This window comes from Salmo salar, chromosome 01 (assembly GCF_965601325.2).
Source record: "Salmo salar chromosome 01, fSalSal1, whole genome shotgun sequence".
In the NCBI taxonomy this organism is placed as follows: domain Eukaryota; kingdom Metazoa; phylum Chordata; class Actinopteri; order Salmoniformes; family Salmonidae; genus Salmo; species Salmo salar.
In genome coordinates this window covers 51,733,134-51,751,897 of record NC_138291.1, presented here as the reverse complement: position 1 = coordinate 51,751,897, position 18,764 = coordinate 51,733,134, and the positions used below count along the sequence as shown (strand labels likewise).

The window sequence follows — 18,764 nt, the reverse complement described above, 5'->3', positions numbered from 1 at the left end:
AATAGAATGCCAGCTCGGTAGGAACCCCGGTATGGTCAAATTAAAGTGAGTACAACTGCCTTTTTCATTCTACTTCAAGCACTAACTAGGCGTGACTTACCCTAAGGTAGTTGAGTGTGGAGTTGGACAGACCACATCTTGTGATGTTTTTGGCCAGCTGGTCCAGCATCTGAGGGTCCTGCACCTTGGAAGAGGCGGAGGAGAGCAGGGAAGCAATGACTGAATGGTGGTCAGTAACACCGGCAATCAATCAATAACTGTGTCTGTGACCTTTTAATTGTGAATGATAATTGAAATGTAAATTAATCCTTTTGGACTGTAATGTGATTTGTGGATTCAAATAAAGTATTTAAAGGGTGACTCACGTGCATAGCTAATATGCTACGAGGCAGGACCTCTCTGTGTTGTCTGATGCTAAAGTGCCAAGTCTTGATCCTCATCATGTCGTCAAACATGAACTCCAGGTATAAACGACCCTCCACACACACCTAGAGGGGAGAGAAGTTAGAGGTCAAACACAAAGGATGAGAGAGGAAAAAATAAAGCATTGTTTGTGTGTGTGTGTGTGTGGGGGGGGGGGGGGGCTGAAATTAGTGTTTGGATTTGTTGAGTTGTGGAACTGTAAATGGGATATTTGAGGATTTGGAAATGCAGAATGCAATGTGTATTTGCAATTGAGAGTTCAATGTGTGCGTGCAAATAGAGAATGAAATGTGTATTTGCAAATGGAGAATGAAATGTGTATTTGCAAATGGAGAATGAAATGTGTATTTGCAAATGGAGAATGAAATGTGTATTTGCAAATGGAGAATGAAATGTGTATTTGAAAATGGAGAATGAAATGTGTATTTGAAAATGGAGAATGAAATGTGTATTTGAAAATGGAGAATGAAATGTGTATTTGAAAATGGAGAATGAAATGTGTATTTGAAAATGGAGAATGAAATGTGTATTTGAAAATGGAGAATGAAATGTGTATTTGAAAATGGAGAATGAAATGTGTATTTGAAAATGGAGAATGAAATGTGTATTTGAAAATGGAGAATGAAATGTGTATTTGAAAATGGAGAATGAAATGTGTATTTGAAAATGGAGAATGAAATGTGTATTTGAAAATGGAGAATGAAATGTGAACAATGGTATCTGTATGTTCAAATGGACGAGAAAGTGTATTTACGTACCTGTGTGAACATGGGCTTGCCGTTCTGTGTAACCATGGTGCACTGGTCACAGTCTAGAGACACAAAGTTACTGTGGAATGACTCTTTAGGGTGTTTCAATGTGTAGAACAGCTCAGTGGCGCCCCCTTCGAAGATACTCCGGAAGTACCGTGGGATCAATGTCCGGCCGATAGCTAGGGACAGGAATAATTTAATGCCATTCCTTTGTATAAAATACTACGGACGAGTATTAGGGCTAAGCGAAGAGTGAAAAAAAAAATGTTTTGTACTAACATAAGTATTTTTGCATAGATAAAATATCAATGTTGATAATAAAGTAAAAATATTTAGAACTCGAAATTTCAGTTCGAGAATAAAGTAGACATTGAGAATAACCTCAATTGTGAGAATAAAGTGGCAGTTATATTTCAAGATTAAAGTGGGGTATTTGGTTAATTGCATGCCTCTCTGTTGCTGTGCACTACCGTTGAAATGCCCGAGTTAGATGACCTGGTGAAACCAATGATTTATATATACACACACACCACATGACTGACAGGGGGTTCTGTGTTGAAGCCACCGTGCCCCCATCTTGGAACACCCACCATTGGGGACAAAAATTATAATTTGGAACCGATAGAAATATATTTAATACATTTTAGTTATATTATGTAAGCTAAACATAAAAGCATTACAATTTTCCTTAAGGTGTCTTTTTTTTTTTAAATAACTAATGTTACTGTCCCCACTACAACAACAAAAAACTTAAATACATGTAATTTTGTCCTTGAAACACTGTAGAATCCCATGAATTCCTATGGAAGACTGATCCTACTGGGGAGTGCCAGTATGGCCGACAGGTGGCTTCAAAGCCTCTCAATAGCCAATACATAGCATCAGCAATCCAGGGTTTATATATACCATTCGGTGAAACTATCATTTGGAATTGGCTTTAGAAACAAGGAAATCCTTACTCTTTTAGCACATAATATTATTATAAGTATTAGGACCTTGTGCCGCAGATTGGGTCTTTTCAGAAGGAGGAACCACACCGACTTGGATGAGAGAGCCTATTGCAAAGTGAAATCAACAATATTATACAGAATACATGACCAAAAGTATGTGGACACCTGCTCGTCAAACATCTCATTCCAAAAATCATGGGCATTAATATGGAGTTAGTCCCCACTTTGCTGGGAAGGCTTTCCACTAGATGTAGGAACATTTCTGCGGGGACTTGCTTCCATTCAGCCACAAACAGTGAGGTTTGGGCACTGATGTTGGGTGATTAGGCCTGGCTCGCAGTTGGTGTTCCAATTCATCCCAAAGGTGTTCAATGGGATTGAGGTCAGGGCTCTGTGCAGGCCCGTCAAGTTCTTCCACACCAAACTCTTTACGGACCTCGCTTTGCGCACAGGGGCATTGTCATGCTGAAACAGGAAAGGGCCTTCCCCAAACTGTTACAACAAAGTTGCACAGAATCTTCTAGAATATCATTGTTTGCTGTAGCGTTAAGATTTCCCTTCACTGGAACTAAGGGGCCTAGCCCCAGACCATTATTCCTCTTCCACCAAACTTGACAGTTGGCACTATGCACTCGTGCAGGTAGCGTTCTCCTGGCATCCACCAAACCCAGATTCGTCCGTCGGACTGCCAGATGGTGAAGCGTGATTCATCACTCCAGAGAACACGTTTCCACTGCTCCAGAGTCCAATGGCGGCGAGCTTTACACCACTCCAGCCAACACTTGGCCTTGTGCATGGTGATCTTAGGCTTGTGTGTCGCTGCTCGGTCATGGAAACCCATTTCATTAAGCTCCCAACGAACAGTTCTTGTGCAGACGTTGCTTCTAGAGGCAGTTTGTAGTGAGTGTTGCAACCGAGGACATACGATTTTAACACACTACGTGCTTCAGCACTCAGCAATCCAGTTCTGTGAGCTTGTGTGGCTTACCACTTCGCGGCTGAGCTGTTGTTGCGCCTACACGTTTCCACTTCACAATAACAGCACTTACAGTTGACCGGGGAAGCTCTAGCAGGGCAGAAATTTGACGAACTGACTTGTTGGAAAGGTGGCATCCTATGACGGTGCCACGTTGAAAGTCACTGAGCTCTTCAGTAAGGCCATTCTACTACCAATTTTTGTCTATGGAAATTGCATGGCTGTGTGGTCAATTTTATACACCTGTCAGCAACAGGTGTGGCAGAAATAGACAAATCCACTAATTTGAAGGGGTGTCCACATACATAGTGTATTAGGAATTTCATCATTCCTCCTTCTCAGACCTCACCCCTCCCCTAGTCCAGTATCAGCCCTGCACTAGTTAAGCATCACCCCACCTTCTCAACCCTCACCCCTGCAATGGTCAGGTATAATCCTGCCTCATCGATCTCATCTGTGCATCAGTCAGTTCTCACCCTTGCATTACACCACATTCTTTCTTTTTAAATTACAATGACCATGACGATTGGCCGAAATACATGTACATTTAAAGAGCCAGCTAGGAATGATCATTTATTATATTCATTTCAAAAGGTACTAGCAAGAATAGCTCAGGGAAATTATATATGTTTACATACACAAACTAGAGAACTTCACTTGCTAGCTAGCTATGCTCTTATTTACAGGATAGCTAGTCCCCAAACTAGATTGGGTAGGTCTAGTTACATGGCAGGATCAATTAGTAATACCCAATTCATTTGCTTACATTTAGAAAATGTGTTTGAAATGGGCATGAAATTCTTTAATTGATTAAACCAACCCATGTTATTTAGCTATATTAAGCTATGGTGGTGTCCCAGAATTCTAAGATTGTAATAGGTTGTGTTTACATAGTCCCTGACGAAATTACGTTTCAGTGGCCACACCCCTCTACTGGGGTAGGGGTGTAAAGATCCCTCAATCTGCCGTTGGCGCCCATACAAATTAGCCTCAAGGTTGCCTTGTTAAATTTTCTTCATTCTCTTCAATTAAATGCCATGACTGTTTTCTCATTAGCTGGGAATGTTTGAAATGTCCAATACAACATACATTGGTGATATTGTTATACTTTAAGACAGACTGGTAGAATAGCTTGCATAGCTAAACATCGCTAGCATTCACTGGTTGAAGTAACTTAAGAGTAATGGGAGTTGACTGGTGACTATGACATGAATATATATATAATTCACAACATTTGTACGGGAGTTATAATACAAGATAATGTAAACGGTGTCTTATTGCTTGACTGAATGGTGAAAGATTGCTTCCGTACCACACTTCAATTTTCCCATGTGGACCTATGCAGCCAGTGGAGTGCCTACGACATCCATATTAGCTAGCAACTTTGTAATGGAAATCAATTTAATCATAGCAAATTATGGCATTTCTTAATTGCCAGTTACATTTTCCAAATATTATACCTCCATGTGTTGTCAGCTCTTGGCATGTTTTTTTGGCCAATGGAAAAGCTCATTGTGAATAAATGAGTGCAAGGGTGAGAAGGAGAAGTGAGGCTTGACTAATGCAGGGGTGAGGAAGCTTGAGGAGAAGGAGTGACACTTGACTAGTGCAGGGTTGATACTTGACTAGGGGAGGGGTGAAGAATGAGAGTTCCTAACACGTATTCCATACACGTGTACCATGCTAATCCCAGCAGTCGCATGGCAGTGCAATTATGGCTGAGAAGAATATCCTGCTGTAGCCTATTAAAGATATACTTTATTCTGGAGATAGTGACTTTATTCCAAATATGATTTTTTTATGTTCTCCACACAAAATACCCTGACCAATCACCATTCATAGACTTTTTTTTCTCTTCACTTGGCCCTAATACTCTTGTGTAAAATAAAGATTGTAACCATAATGTGTAACAGGGTGAAATATATACAATCCCATTTTAAAGCCTCCCTGCAAGTCTAAGTGTGTCTTACTGTATCGTTTGGGCCCGTCCTCCAGACAAAAGGTGATGGTCAGCATGGCATCATCTTCAAAGAACTCTGTGGTGAAGGCATCCCACCAGAGATTGTCACAGTCCTACAACACACAATAAATAAATACATACATCTGCCATCACAAGTTGTCAGAGTCTTACAAGAGCACAGTAAGACTGACAACCGGAATAATTGAGTGTGTGTGTGTGTGTGTGTGTGTGTGTGTGTGTGTTGGGCTTTCACCTCTGTCCAGTTCTGTAGCCGCTTGTTGAGCTCAAATATCCTGTAGTCTGTCTGGTTGCCGTATGGTGTAGGTCTCCTGCAACAGGACAGAGCAGGGTCAGTACACAACTTTATTTTCCGGTTGAAAGTTTTGATCCAACACTTTTTTGGAGGCCTGAGGGGTGAGAGTTGAATCTGTGATGAATGCTCAGTCGATGTACTCACCCCATGCCAGGCTCTAGGTATGACGGGGGGTACATTGGTGTTGGCCTGCAAAGACAGACAGGCGAGAGTCAAAATGTGTTATAATAATTATATAGGTACTAATAGTACCAACCTACAGTACTAACAGCATGGCCTAAGTGGCAGGTGTGTGTGTCCTACCCCACGTCTCTGTCCAGCATGGTGCCGGGGTGGAAGGGGGGAAAGGCACTGCCGTTAGGGCCGGGCTCCTTGGGGGAGTACAGCTTGAACGACTTAGATGAACAGCCTGGAGAGAGAGACAGAGGAAAAAGGAGATTGAGCGACTTGGTGCTCTGTACACAGCCCGCAGCAACAACAATAAAATCGACCAATGAATTGTAGCCTCGCACCAACACGCCCCACGATTGAGCCTTAAGATAAGACTGCTAAATAGTTACATTGCATCTCAACCCCACCCTGTGCAATTGGGACAGCAGTGGAGAAGGTGAAGTTGTTTTTTATATATATAGGCTCAATCGTGGTATATATATATATATATATATATATATATATATATATATATATATATATATAAGTGTAAGTGTATTGTTTACGTGTATATATATATATATATATATATATATATATATATATATATATATATATATATATATATACACTGCTCAAAAAAATAAAGGGAACACTTAAACAACACAATGTAACTCCAAGTCAATCACACTTCTGTGAAATCAAACTGTCCACTTAGGAAGCAACACTGATTGACAATACATTTCAAATGCTGTTGTGCAAATGGAATAGACAACAGGTGGAAATTATAGGCAATTAGCAAGACACCCCCAATAAAAGAGTGGTTCTGCAGGTGGGGACCACAGACCACTTCTCAGTTCCTATGCTTCCTGGTTGATGTTTTGGTCACTTTTGAATGCTGGCGGTGCTTTCACTCTAGTGGTAGCATGAGACGGAGTCTACAACCCACACAAGTGGCTCAGGTAGTGCAGCTCATCCAGGATGGCACATCAATGCGAGCTGTGGCAAGAATGTTTGCTGTGTCTGTCAGCGTAGTGTCCAGAGCATGGAGGCGCTACCAGGAGACAGGCCAGTACATCAGGAGACGTGGAGGAAGCCGTAGGAGGGCAACAACCCAGCAGCAGGACCGCTACCTCCGCCTTTGTGCAAGGAGGAGCAGGAGAAGCACTGCCAAAGCCCTGCAAAATGACCTCCAGCAGGCCACAAATGTGCATGTGTCTGCTCAAACGGTCAGAAACAGACTCCATGAGGGTGGTATGAGGGCCCGACGTCCACAGGTGGGGGTTGAGCCGACAGCCCAACACCGTGTAGGACGTTTGGCATTTGCCAGAGAACACCAAGATTGGCAAATTCGCCACTGGCGCCCTGTGCTCTTCACAGATGAAAGCAGGTTCACACTGAGCACGTGACAGACGTGACAGAGTCTGGGGACGCCGTGGAGAACGTTCTGCTGCCTGCAACATCCTCCTGCATGACCGGTTTGGCGGTGGGTCAGTCATGGTGTGGGGTGGCATTTCTTTGGGGGGGATGCACAGCCCTCCATGTGCTCGCCAGAGATCCTCAGACCCCTTGTGAGACCATATGCTGGTGCGGTTGGCCCTGGGTTCCTCCTAATGCAAGACAATGCTAGACCTCATGTGGCTGGAGTGTGTCAGCAGTTCCTGCAAGAGGAAGGCATTGATGCTATGGACTGGCCCACCCGTTCCCCAGACCTGAATCCAATTGAGCACATCTGGGACATCATGTCTCGCTTCATCCACCAACGCCACGTTGCACCACAGACTGTCCAGGAGTTGGCGGATGCTTTAGTCCAGGTCTGGGAGGAGATCCCTCAGAAGACCATCCGCCACCTCATCAGGAGCATGCCCAGGTGTTGTAGGGAGGTCATACAGGCACGTGGAGGCCACACACACTACTGAGCCTCATTTTGACTTGTTTTAAGGACATTACATCAAAGTTGGATCAGCCTGTAGTGTGGTTTTCCACTTTCATTTTGAGTGTGACTCCAAATCCAGACCTCCATGGGTTGATAAATTGGATTTCCATTGATTATTTTTGTGTGATTTTGTTGTCAGCACATTCAACTATGTAAAGGAAAAAGTATTTAATAAGATTATTTCTTTCATTCAGATCTAGGATGTGTTGTTTAAGTGTTCCCTTTATTTTTTTGAGCAGTATATATATATATATATATATATATATATATATATATATATACACACACACACACACACATATATATACATACATACACATATATATATATACATACACACACACACATATACATACATACATACACACACACACACACACGTTTCTTTGGGATTTAGTTCATTTGCATGGCAAAGAGGGACTTTGCAATTAATTGCAATTCATCTGATCACTCTTCATAACATTCTGGGTTATATGCAAATTGCCATCATACAAAACTGAGGCAGCAGACTTTGTGAAAATTAATATTTGTGTCAATCTCAAAACTTTTGGCCACAACTGTACACAAACTTTCACTCATCATATGCTGCTGTTACTCCGTTCCTTATTCTTACTCTTATTATCATCATCTATTCTGATTAGGGTTGAATGACGGGAACCTGATATTTACCATACCAAAACCACTCCCTATACCCAGGATAAATAAATTATAATAAATTATTTATATGAACAGCATGATGTGAAATGGAACTGTTTATATGTGATGTCTCAATCTGGCTACTCTACTGCCTTCTCTCTGCATGATCAATCAACGCTTAGGGTGGGGACATACAGCCCATCTCAGTACGGAGTGCAGTTCAAAATGCATGTAGACCTATCATGGTAACTTTTTTTTCTTATGACAGGATGGCCCTATATATTAATGTAGAATAGGCTATGCTGCAGTAAATGAAGACATTTACATTACAATTAAGTCATTTAGCAGACGCTCTTATCCAGACCGACTTACAAATTGGTGCATTCACCTTATGATATCCAGTGGAACAAACACTTTACAATAGTGCATCTAAACCTTTTGGGGGGGGGGGGGGGGGGGGGGGGGATTAGAAGGATTACTTTATCCTATCCTAACAGTGATATATTCTTAAATACTGTACAATGAGGAATTCAACTACAAAATACTAGTCTTCTCCCATTTTTTTTACCATTGCCCCCACCCACAAGGTGTATAAACAACATAACAATAAAATAAGATACAACACAAAAACATGAAGAACATAAGTCAACTTTAATTAGCACACGTAGGACAGTATGCAAGTGTGTGTGCATGGACTTTGCAGATGAATCTCTCATGTGCAGAACATAGTATTTGTTTAACAGTCCTCCTTTTGGGGGGGGGCGCGAATTGGCATCTCTTCCTCTTGCCTGCCCCAGCCTCAAGATTCAGCCCCCTGCACAGCTTTCACAAGCGTTGCAGACGCTGTTGTGCGGGGGAGGCCAACCTTCTTTGAATGTGTGGGCTTACAAGTGCCTTTCCCAGCTGCTCCAGGAACACCCTCTTATTGCACTTATCAGGCATCCAGGTAGGGTTGATCTTGTTCCATATCATGAAGGCATTGTATGAGGACACATCAATGATGTTATGGAAGATGACCAGAATCACCTTGTCCAGGTTGTCCACGCCTCCTTTGTAGTCCAGGATGATGCCTGGCTTCCTGTCCTCACAATCACTGATCTCAGCCATTTTGTGCAGTGTGCTCAGGAGGACCACATTCATATTCCTCTTTGGGGGGTAAGAAACTACTGGTGATGAAGGCAAACTTTGATGAGAAGGCCTCTCTCCCCATATTGCGAGTAGTAGAGGGGAGCTCGGGTTTGTTCTTTCTAACTGTGCCAACCATGGTGATCTTCCTCTTCGGGAGCTGCTGGCTGAGTTCATAAGAGGTGAAGAAATTGGCACACGTGACATTGTGCCTCTTTAGTCCATCTGTCACATCAAGCACAACCTGCATCCCCTGGTTCTTCTCTGGGCCTCCACTGGTCGGCTTCCCTGTGTAGACTTGCATCTTCCAAGCGTAGCTGGATTGTGTGTCACAGGCCACCCATATCTTGATGCCATACTTTGCTGGCCATATACTGCCAGAAAGGACAGCAACCTTTTGACCAAAGTGATTACTCAATGATATTACAGCAATACAAAATAAAATGAAACCGTGAAAAATAGCTTAAATTACAGATATGATTATTATTATTATAATTTTTTTTTAATAGAACCAGTTGCTCATCCACTGTTACTTCAGGCCCAGGGTTGTAGAGGTATGGCACACGCTCCACCCACTTCTCCCAGACCTCTCTTATGGCCGCTAGTTTGTCTCTCACACATCTTGCAGGTCTTGACTCACGGTTATCAAATCGTAGCATTCATGAGAAATGGCATCGTGGCACGGAAAATCGCCCTTCCACTCTCTGCATCCCAGAGACTACATGTAACCTCGCCTCGGGACCCATACACACCCACTAAGATGAGCAGCCCTTTGTAGGTGCGCAGGTCAAAGTCATCCATCCTTTTACAGTTGTCTCCATATTTACAGAAACCCTCCAAATTGGTCATCTCCAGGATGATTTTTTCGATGTGACGAACATGTAGATTGTTGAGGCGAAGTCCTGGGCTTGGGTAACTGCATGTCCTGTGTTCTGGGGTCATCCTTATGACATTTTGTGCTGCCATCCTGCCCTGGTTGTCATATGGTGACAAGGACCATGTTATTTTGCTGTGCTTTGACAAAAATGTCTCTTTCAGCGTGGGAGAGTTCTTCTTTATCTGAAGATGCATCATGCTCTGGGTTGTATTCTTCCCCATCTTCTTCAGATACCTCCTTTTCTAAATAATTGTTCTCTTGTTCCTCCTGGACGCCTAAAAAAAAACAATTCTACGACCTGCAGGGCACCGAAACGTACACTCACAGCTTCAGCAAAGAGGGAACTGGGGAGACTCATCTGCAGCACCTTTATAGCCTGACCGCATTCCCCATTAGTAAACAATGCTTTCAATAAATGTTTATTTTGTCTGAAATAGTTTTTATTTTGTCTGTGAACTTGGGTCATGTGTGGGGTTGTGGAGGGGAGATGCTGCACATGCACAATTAACTTTCAGTTTTGTCTGAGTTCAATCAGTAGCATACAATCTCAATTTCTCAGTGTGTGTGTGTGTGTGTGTGTGTAAATGATTTTAACTGCCGGGCCAAAAATGACCCTAAGACATTCTTAGTACCCAGGTGGTGTACAGCTTTCATGGAAATATGAACAAAGGCGATGTTCCACTTTTTCTAATGTTGGGGGTCACTCTAGGAAAAGTCATCCAATTTCATGTTGAAAAAATATAATTGAGGGGGTTCTCTCTGCTGTTAAACATAGTGGCGGGTCATTTTTGACCTTTAACCTGTTGGGGCTAGGGGGCAGTATTTTCACGGCTGGATAAAAAAACGTACCCGATTTAATCTGGTTACTAATCCTACCCAGTAACTAGAATATGCATATACTTATTATATATGGATAGAAAACACCCTAAAGTTTCTAAAACTGTTTGAATGGTGTCTGTGAGTATAACAGAACTCATTTGGCAGGCAAAACCCTGAGACATTTTCTGACAGGAAGTGGATACCTGATGTGTTGAATTACCTTTAAGCCTATGCCATTGAAACACACAGGGGTTGATTAATGTTTTGGCACTTCCTATTGCTTCCACTAGATGTCACCAGCCTTTACAAAGTGTTTTGAGTCTTTTACTGTGAGATCTGACCGAACAAGAGCCATGGAACGGTGATGGCCGATTAGACTCTGGCGCGCGAGTTCATGTTGGGTACCCTCGTTCCAATACGTTATAAAAGAGAATGCATTCGTCCACCTTGAATATTATTCATGTTCTGGTTAAAAAAGCCACTAATGATTTATGCTATACAACGTTTGACATGTTTGAACGAATGTAAATATATTTTTTCCCCTCGTTCATGACGAGAAGTCCAGCTGGCTTAGATCATGTGCTAAAAACACGGATCTTTTTGGATATAAATGATGAGCTTTTTTGAACAAAACTACATTCGTTATGGACCTGGGATATCGGGAAGTGACATCTGATGAAGAGAATCAAAGGTAATGGATTATTTACATAGTATTTTCGATTTTAGATCTCTCCAACATGGCCGTTTGTCTGTATAGCAAAGCATATTTTTCTGGGCGCAGTGCTCAGATTATTGCAAAGTGTGATTTCCCAGTAAGGTTATTTTTAAATCTGGCAAGTTGATTGCGTTCAAGAGATGTAAATCTATAATTCTTTAAATGACAATATAATATTTTACCAATGTTTTCTAATTTTAATTATTTAATTTGTGGTGCTGACTTGACTGCCGGTTATTGGAGGGAAACGATATCCTCAACATCAATGCCATTGTAAAACGCTGTTTTTGGATATAAATATGAACTTGATAGAACTAAAAATGCATGCATTGTCTAACATAATGTCCTAGGAGTGTCATCTGATGGAGATTGTAAAAGGTTAGTGCATCATTTTAGCTGGTTTTATGGTTTTGGTGACCCTGTCTTTGAATTGACAAAACATTACACAGCTATTGTCAATGTACTCTCCTAACAATCTAACTTTATGCTTTCGCCGTAAAACCTTTTTGAAATCGGACAACGTGGTTAGATTAAGGAGATGTTTATCTTTCAACGGGTGTAAGATAGTTGTATGTTTGAAAAATTTGAATTTTGACATTTATTTGGTTTCAAATTTGCCGCTCTTGAAATGCACCTGCTGTTGATGGAGTGCACCACGGGGGGGACGCTAGCGTCCCACCTAGCCCATAGAGGTTAAGACAACAAGGGTTAAACACTCCTTAGCTCTTGGAGACCCATTCAGTAAAAGCTATACTAGAATAGCCTGCTGGCAATTTTGCATGCCTTTCTTATACCAATACTATTCTAAAAAAGGATGCAAGCTCTTGTTTGCTGAATGTTTAATACAGCAGCCAATAGAACTCATGGGTAGTTTGAAAGAAAAGCGAAAGTGCAATGGCAGTAGACTATAGCAGTTATTTATTCAGACCCATAACCATTCAATCTTCATGAGGAGAAGTGAAAGCCATCCTATAAATTGGAACGATCCCTAGTCTCTATGGTGAATCAGCTTACACAAATTCGCTTAATTATTTATTTACTAACTAATGAAATAAAATCACACAAATGACACACACAGGATAGATTATACACTGATTATTAACATGATGCAATGAAAAGTCCCTAGAGGACTAACCCAATATGATGGCTGGTTCCACAATGAAAGGGGGAGGGGAACGAAAGACAAAGGAATTCAGCTACCGTACATACAGTTGAATAATACGCTCATCATAAATATGGATATTTAGCACCCTAACAACCGCACATTCAGATATGCAATGTACATATTTACGCTTGTATGTCTTTGTCGTCGCTCTCTGTTGAAATCGCCTGGTCCAATTTCTGGGGAGTCAGTCGACAGAAAGTCTCTGGTTGTGTAATTCTCTGGTTGTCCACCAGAGTTCACCATGACCAAGAGGCTACGACTACAAAGGACCTTCACTCTGTTTGTTTACATTTACATTACATTTTAGTCATTTAGCAGACGCTCTTATCCAGAGCGACTTACAGTAATGAATGCATACATTTCATTTTTTTCATTTCATACATTTTTTTCGTACTTGGCCCCCCGTGGGAATAGAATGGTCAGTGGTCAGGCAGTTTAGAATAGATACCCTAGAGATACCTACAGTGGTGAGAGGAAATGTTAGTCTCTTGTCTTCGGTCGAGTTTCTTAGGCTAACAGTGCATAAACAGCTGCAGACTGAATGGTCCAGTGTAGTCTTCTACGAGAGAGTTTGAGGGTCTTACCATTTTCTGGTATTGTAGTCTTTAAACCATTTCGTAGCGTACTCCGCTCACGCTGCACGTAAACTGGTCTTTAGTTTCAAACCATTACTCAGGTGTGTAGCCACCGCTCCACGCTGTCTGGTCTGGTAGTTTTAAACCATTAACCACCTGTTGGGGCTAGGGGGCAGTATTTGCACGGCCGGATAAAAAACGTACCCGATTTAATCTGGTTATTACTCCTGCTGCCCAGAAACTAGAATATGCATATTAGTGTTTGATTTGGATAGAAAACACCCTAAAGTTTCTAAAACTGTTTGAATGGTGTCTGTGAGTATAACAGAACTCATATGGCAGGCAAAAACCTGAGAAGATTCCATGCAGGAAGTGCCCTGTCTGACAATTTGTTGTCCTTCTAGGGCATCTATCAAAAATACAGCATCTCTGCTGTAACGTGACATTTTCTAAGGCTTTCATTGGCTCTCAGAAGGCGCCAGAAAGTGGAATGAGAGCTCTGCAGTCTCTGGGCGAAAAAAACAGCAGGAGTTTTGAGAGTGGTCAGGCAGGGAACACTGACACTGGTGCACGAGAGGACTCCATGTTTTCCTTTCTCTCTTTGAATGAATACAACATCGCCCGGTTGGAATATTATCGCTATTTTCCGAGAAAAATCGCATAAAAATTGATTTTAAACAGCGTTTGACATGCTTCGAAGTACGGTAATGGAATATTTTTTAAAAAATTGTCACGAAATGCGCCCGCGCGTCACCCTTCGGATACTGACCTCAACGCACGAACAAAACGGAGCTATTTCAATATAACTATGGATTATTTCGAAACAAAACAACATTTGTTGTTGAAGTAGAAGTCCTGGGAGTGCATTCTGACGAAGAACAGCAAAGGTAATCCAATTGTTCTTATAGTAAATCTGAGTTTGGTGAGGGAGTTCTCAGGTTTTGGCCACAGCAATTGCATAAAGGAGTCCTGTATCTATAATTCTTAAAATAATTATGGATTTTGTGAACGTTAATCGTGAGTAATTAAGTAAATTCACCGGAAGTTTGCGGTGGGTATGCTAGTTCTGAACATCACATGCTAATGTAAAAAGCAGTTTTTTGATATAAATATGAACTTGATTGAACAAAACATGCATGTATTGTATAACATAATGTCCTAGGAGTGTCATCTGATGAAGATCAAAGGTTAGTGCTGCATTTAGCTGTGGTTTTGGTTTTTGTGACATATGCATGCTTTGAAAATGGCTGTGTGATTATTTTTGGCAGGGTACTCTCCTGACAATCTAATGTTTTGCTTTCGCTGTAAAGCCTTTTTGAAATCGGACAGTGTGGTTAGATTAACGAGAGTCTTGTCTTTAAAATAGTGTAAAATAGTCATATGTTTGAGAAATTGAAGTTATAGCATTTATGAGGTATTTGTATTTCGCGCCACGCGATTCCACTGGCTGTTGACTAGATGGGACGCAAACGTCCCACCTTGCCCAGGGAGGTTAAAATGCGTTCTAGTTCCGACAGTGCAGCAATATCTAACATGTAATCTAACAATTACACAACAACTACCTAATACACACAAATCTAAGTAAAGGAATAAGAATATATACAGTACTGTTCAAAAGTTTGGGGTCACTTAGAAATGTCCTTGTTTTTTTTAATAAAAGCACATTTTTGCCCATTAACCTCTCTGGGCTAGGCGGGACGAATTCGTCCCACCTACGTAACAGCCACTGCAAGCCTGTGGCGCGATTTTCAAAACGTTAAAAATCCTATTACTTCAATTTCTCAAACATATGACTATTTTACAACCATTTAAAGACAAGACTCTCGTTAATCTAACCACACTGTCCGATTTCAAAAAGGCTTTACAACGAAAGCAAAACATTAGATTACGTCAGCAGAGTACCAAGCCAGAAATAATCAGACACCCATTTTTCAAGCCAGCATATAATGTCACCAAAACCCAGAAGACAGCTAAATGCAGCACTCACCTTTGATGATCTTCATCAGATGACAACCCTAGGACATTATGTTATACAATACATGCATGTTTTGTTCAATCAAGTTCATATTTATATCAAAAACCAGCTTTTTACATTAGCATGTGACGTTCAGAACTAGCATACCCCCCGCAAACTTCCGGGGAATTCGCTAACATTTTACTAAATTACTCACGATAAACGTTCACAAAAAGCATAACAATTATTTTAAGAATTATAGATACAGACCTCCTCTATGCACTCGATATGTCCGATTTTAAAATAGCTTTTTGGTGAAAGCACATTTTGCAATATTCTAAGTACATAGCCCAGGCATCACGGGCTCGCTATTTAGACACCCGGCAAGTTTAGCACTCACCATAATCATATTTACTATTATAAAAGTTTCATTACCTTTTGTTGTCTTCGTCAGAATGCACACCCAGGACTGCTACTTCAATAACAAATGTTGGTTTGGTCCAAAATAATCCATCGTTATATCCGAATAGCGGCGTTTTGTTCGTGCGTTCCAGACACTATCCGAAATAGTAAATAAGTGTCGCGCGCATGGCGCAATTCGTGACAATAAAATTCTAAATATTCCATTACCGTACTTCGAAGCATGTCAACCGCTGTTTAAAATCAATTTTTACGACATTTTTCTCGTAGAAAAGCGATAATATTCCGACAGGGAATCTCCTTTTCGGCAAACAGAGGAAAAAAATCCCAAAGGCGGGGGCGGTCGGGGTCACGCGCATAAGCCCAGTGTCCCTTGATCGGCCACTTGAGAAAGGCGATAATGTGTTTCAGCCTGGGGCTGGAATGACGACATTCTGTTTTTTCCCGGGCTCTGAGCGCCTATGGATGACGTGGGAAGTGTCACGTTAGAGCAGAGATCCTTAGTAAATGATAGAGATGGAAAAGAAGTTCAAGAAATGGTCAGACAGGCCACTTCCTGTAAAGGAATCTCTCAGGTTTTGACCTGCCATTTGAGTTCTGTTATACTCACAGACACCATTCAAACAGTTTTAGAAAATGTAGGGTGTTTTCTATCCATATGTAATAAGTATATGCATATTCTAGTTACTGGGTAGGAGTGGTAACCAGATTAAATCGGGTATGTTTTTTATCCAGCCGTGTCAATACTGCCCCCTAGCCCTAACAGGTTAAGCCATTTTTCCACAACTTTGGAAGTATGCTTGGGGTCATTGTCCATTTGGAAGACCCATTTGCGACCAAGATTTAACTTCCTGACTGATGTCTTGAGATGTTGCTGAAAATATATCCACATAATTTTCCTACCTCATGATGCCATCTATTTTGTGAAGTGCACCAGTCTCTCCTGCAGCAAAGCACAGTCACAAAATGATGCTGCCACCCCTGTGCTTCACGGTTGGGATGGTGTTCTTTGGCTTGCAAGCATCCCCCTTTTTCCTCCAAACATAACGATGGTCATTATGGCAAACAGTTCTATTTTTGTTTCTTTAGACCAGAGGACATTTCTCCAAAAAGTACGATCTTTGTCCCCGTGTACAGTTGCAAACCGTAGTCTGGCTTTTATATTGCGGTTTTGGAGCAGTGGCTTCTTCCTTGCTGAGCGGCCTTTCAGGTTATGTCGATATAGGACTCGTTTTACTGTGGATATAGATACTTTTGTACCCGTTTCCTCCAGCATCTTCACATGGTCCTTTGCTGCTGTTCTGGGATTGATTTGCACTTTTCGCACCAAAGTACGTTCATCTCTAGGAAACAGAACACATCTCCTTCCTGAGCGGTATGACGGCTGCGTGGTCCCATGGTCCCATGTGGAGGTCTACAATTTATTTTTCCTGAGGTCTTTGCTGAGATCTTTTGATTTTCCCATGATGTCAAGCGAAGAGGCACTGAGTTTGAAGGTAGGCCTTGAAATACATCCACAGGTACAGCTCCAATTGACTCAAATGATGTCAATTAGCCTATCAGAAGCTTCTAAAGCCATGACATCATTTTCTGGAACTATCCAAGCTGTTTAAAGACACAGTCAACCTAGTGTATGTAAACTCCTGACCCACTGGAATTGTGATACAGTGAATTATAAGTGAAATAATCAGTCCAGTATCTGGATAATGTGTGTGAAATGCTTGCTAATGTAAACTCAGCAAAAAAAGAAACATCCCTTTATCAGGACCCTGTCTTTCAAAGATATTTGGATTTTTACAAATTTACTTCACAGATCTTCATTGAAAAGTGTTTAAACACTGTTTCAACCACAGTGTTTGAAAAACAAGTTAATGACTGCAACATAAGTGTATGTAAACTTCCCACTTCAATTGTAGTAAGCTAGCTAACTATAGCTACTGAAACAGATGTCAGTTTGCTATGTTTTCGGGGAAGAACATTGTTTGCATCCATGTAGGTGTAGGTGCACGAGACAACTTTACCAGCATCATAGCATACGCATCGATGAATCGTTGTGACAGTGTAATCAATGTGTAATAACTACGTAAAAAATGTATGAACGCGTTAAATTATTATGTGACGTGCAGTGATATTCAGGTCCTGATTGGTCAATAAGCTTATTTGACACGTCAAAGACCCAAACGGCGTTCCACAGAAATCCTGGTTGAGAATGAAACGACTGAACAAACGTACAATGTAAGCAAAAAATAAATAGGTTTTGATTATGTTTTGGGGACATACGGTAATGGGGACAAACGTAAACAAAATAACTTTTTGGTCAGTGTGGTGTGTGTGTAACCTTTATTTAACTAGGCAAGTCAGTTAAGAACAAATTCTTATTTACAATGACGGCCCAGACGACACAGGGCCAATTGTGCGCCACCCTATGGGACTCCCAATCACAGCTGGATGTGATACAGCCTGGATTCGAACCAGGGACTGTAGTGGCGCCTCTTGCGCTGAGATGCAGTGCCTTAGACCGCTGCATCCATGTGTGTGTAAACTATTTAACCGTACTAGAATTCTTAAGATTATCAGTATTGGTTTTTTTGGCAAGGAAAATATCAGATATCAGCCAAAAATGTCATATCTGTGTATCACTCCTAACAATACATGCAAATCCCCCAAAAAGTAAGAAAGGAACTATGAAATATTAGAAAGAGCAATGTCAGAGTCCGGAATATACATGTATATGATGGTTTGTATATACATTATGGACAGTACATGAATAGAAAAGGTGTACAGCAGTGGTTATATGGGATGAGCCTCGACTAGAATACATTAAGTAAGCAATTCACTGTGAGGTAGTAATCGTCGCATGTGACAAATAAAATTTGATTTGAGTATCTACGTATGAAGTGTGTAAAACTCAAAACACTCGCCGTCTGATGGCCCATATATAGAAGGGGTGACAGACCTCTCCCCTCTTCTCCAGATGATAGCCTGTATATATGTGTGTGTTTGCCATCTTGGAGTGGG

General features: G+C 41.3%; 1 protein-coding gene across 7 annotated transcripts in view; it reads right to left on the bottom strand.

Moving 5' to 3' along the window:
* The window catches only part of ldb1a (LIM domain binding 1a), a 43,699-nt gene that overhangs the window by 5,898 nt on the left and 19,037 nt on the right, over positions 1-18,764 (bottom strand). For 5 of the 7 annotated variants that reach the window (XM_014198932.3, XM_014198939.3, XM_014198972.3 and 2 more), the window contains 7 exons: positions 5,678-5,783; positions 5,519-5,563; positions 5,315-5,390; positions 5,072-5,174; positions 1,182-1,354; positions 366-488; positions 101-184 (listed from right to left, as the gene is read on the bottom strand). In XM_014198932.3, coding sequence (XP_014054407.1) covers positions 101-184; positions 366-488; positions 1,182-1,354; positions 5,072-5,174; positions 5,315-5,390; positions 5,519-5,563; positions 5,678-5,783 — 710 coding nt within the window. The remainder of the gene's footprint in view (positions 1-100; positions 185-365; positions 489-1,181; positions 1,355-5,071; positions 5,175-5,314; positions 5,391-5,518; positions 5,564-5,677; positions 5,784-18,764) is intronic. The other 2 variants (XM_014198964.3, XM_014198946.3) reach the window with 2 other exon arrangements.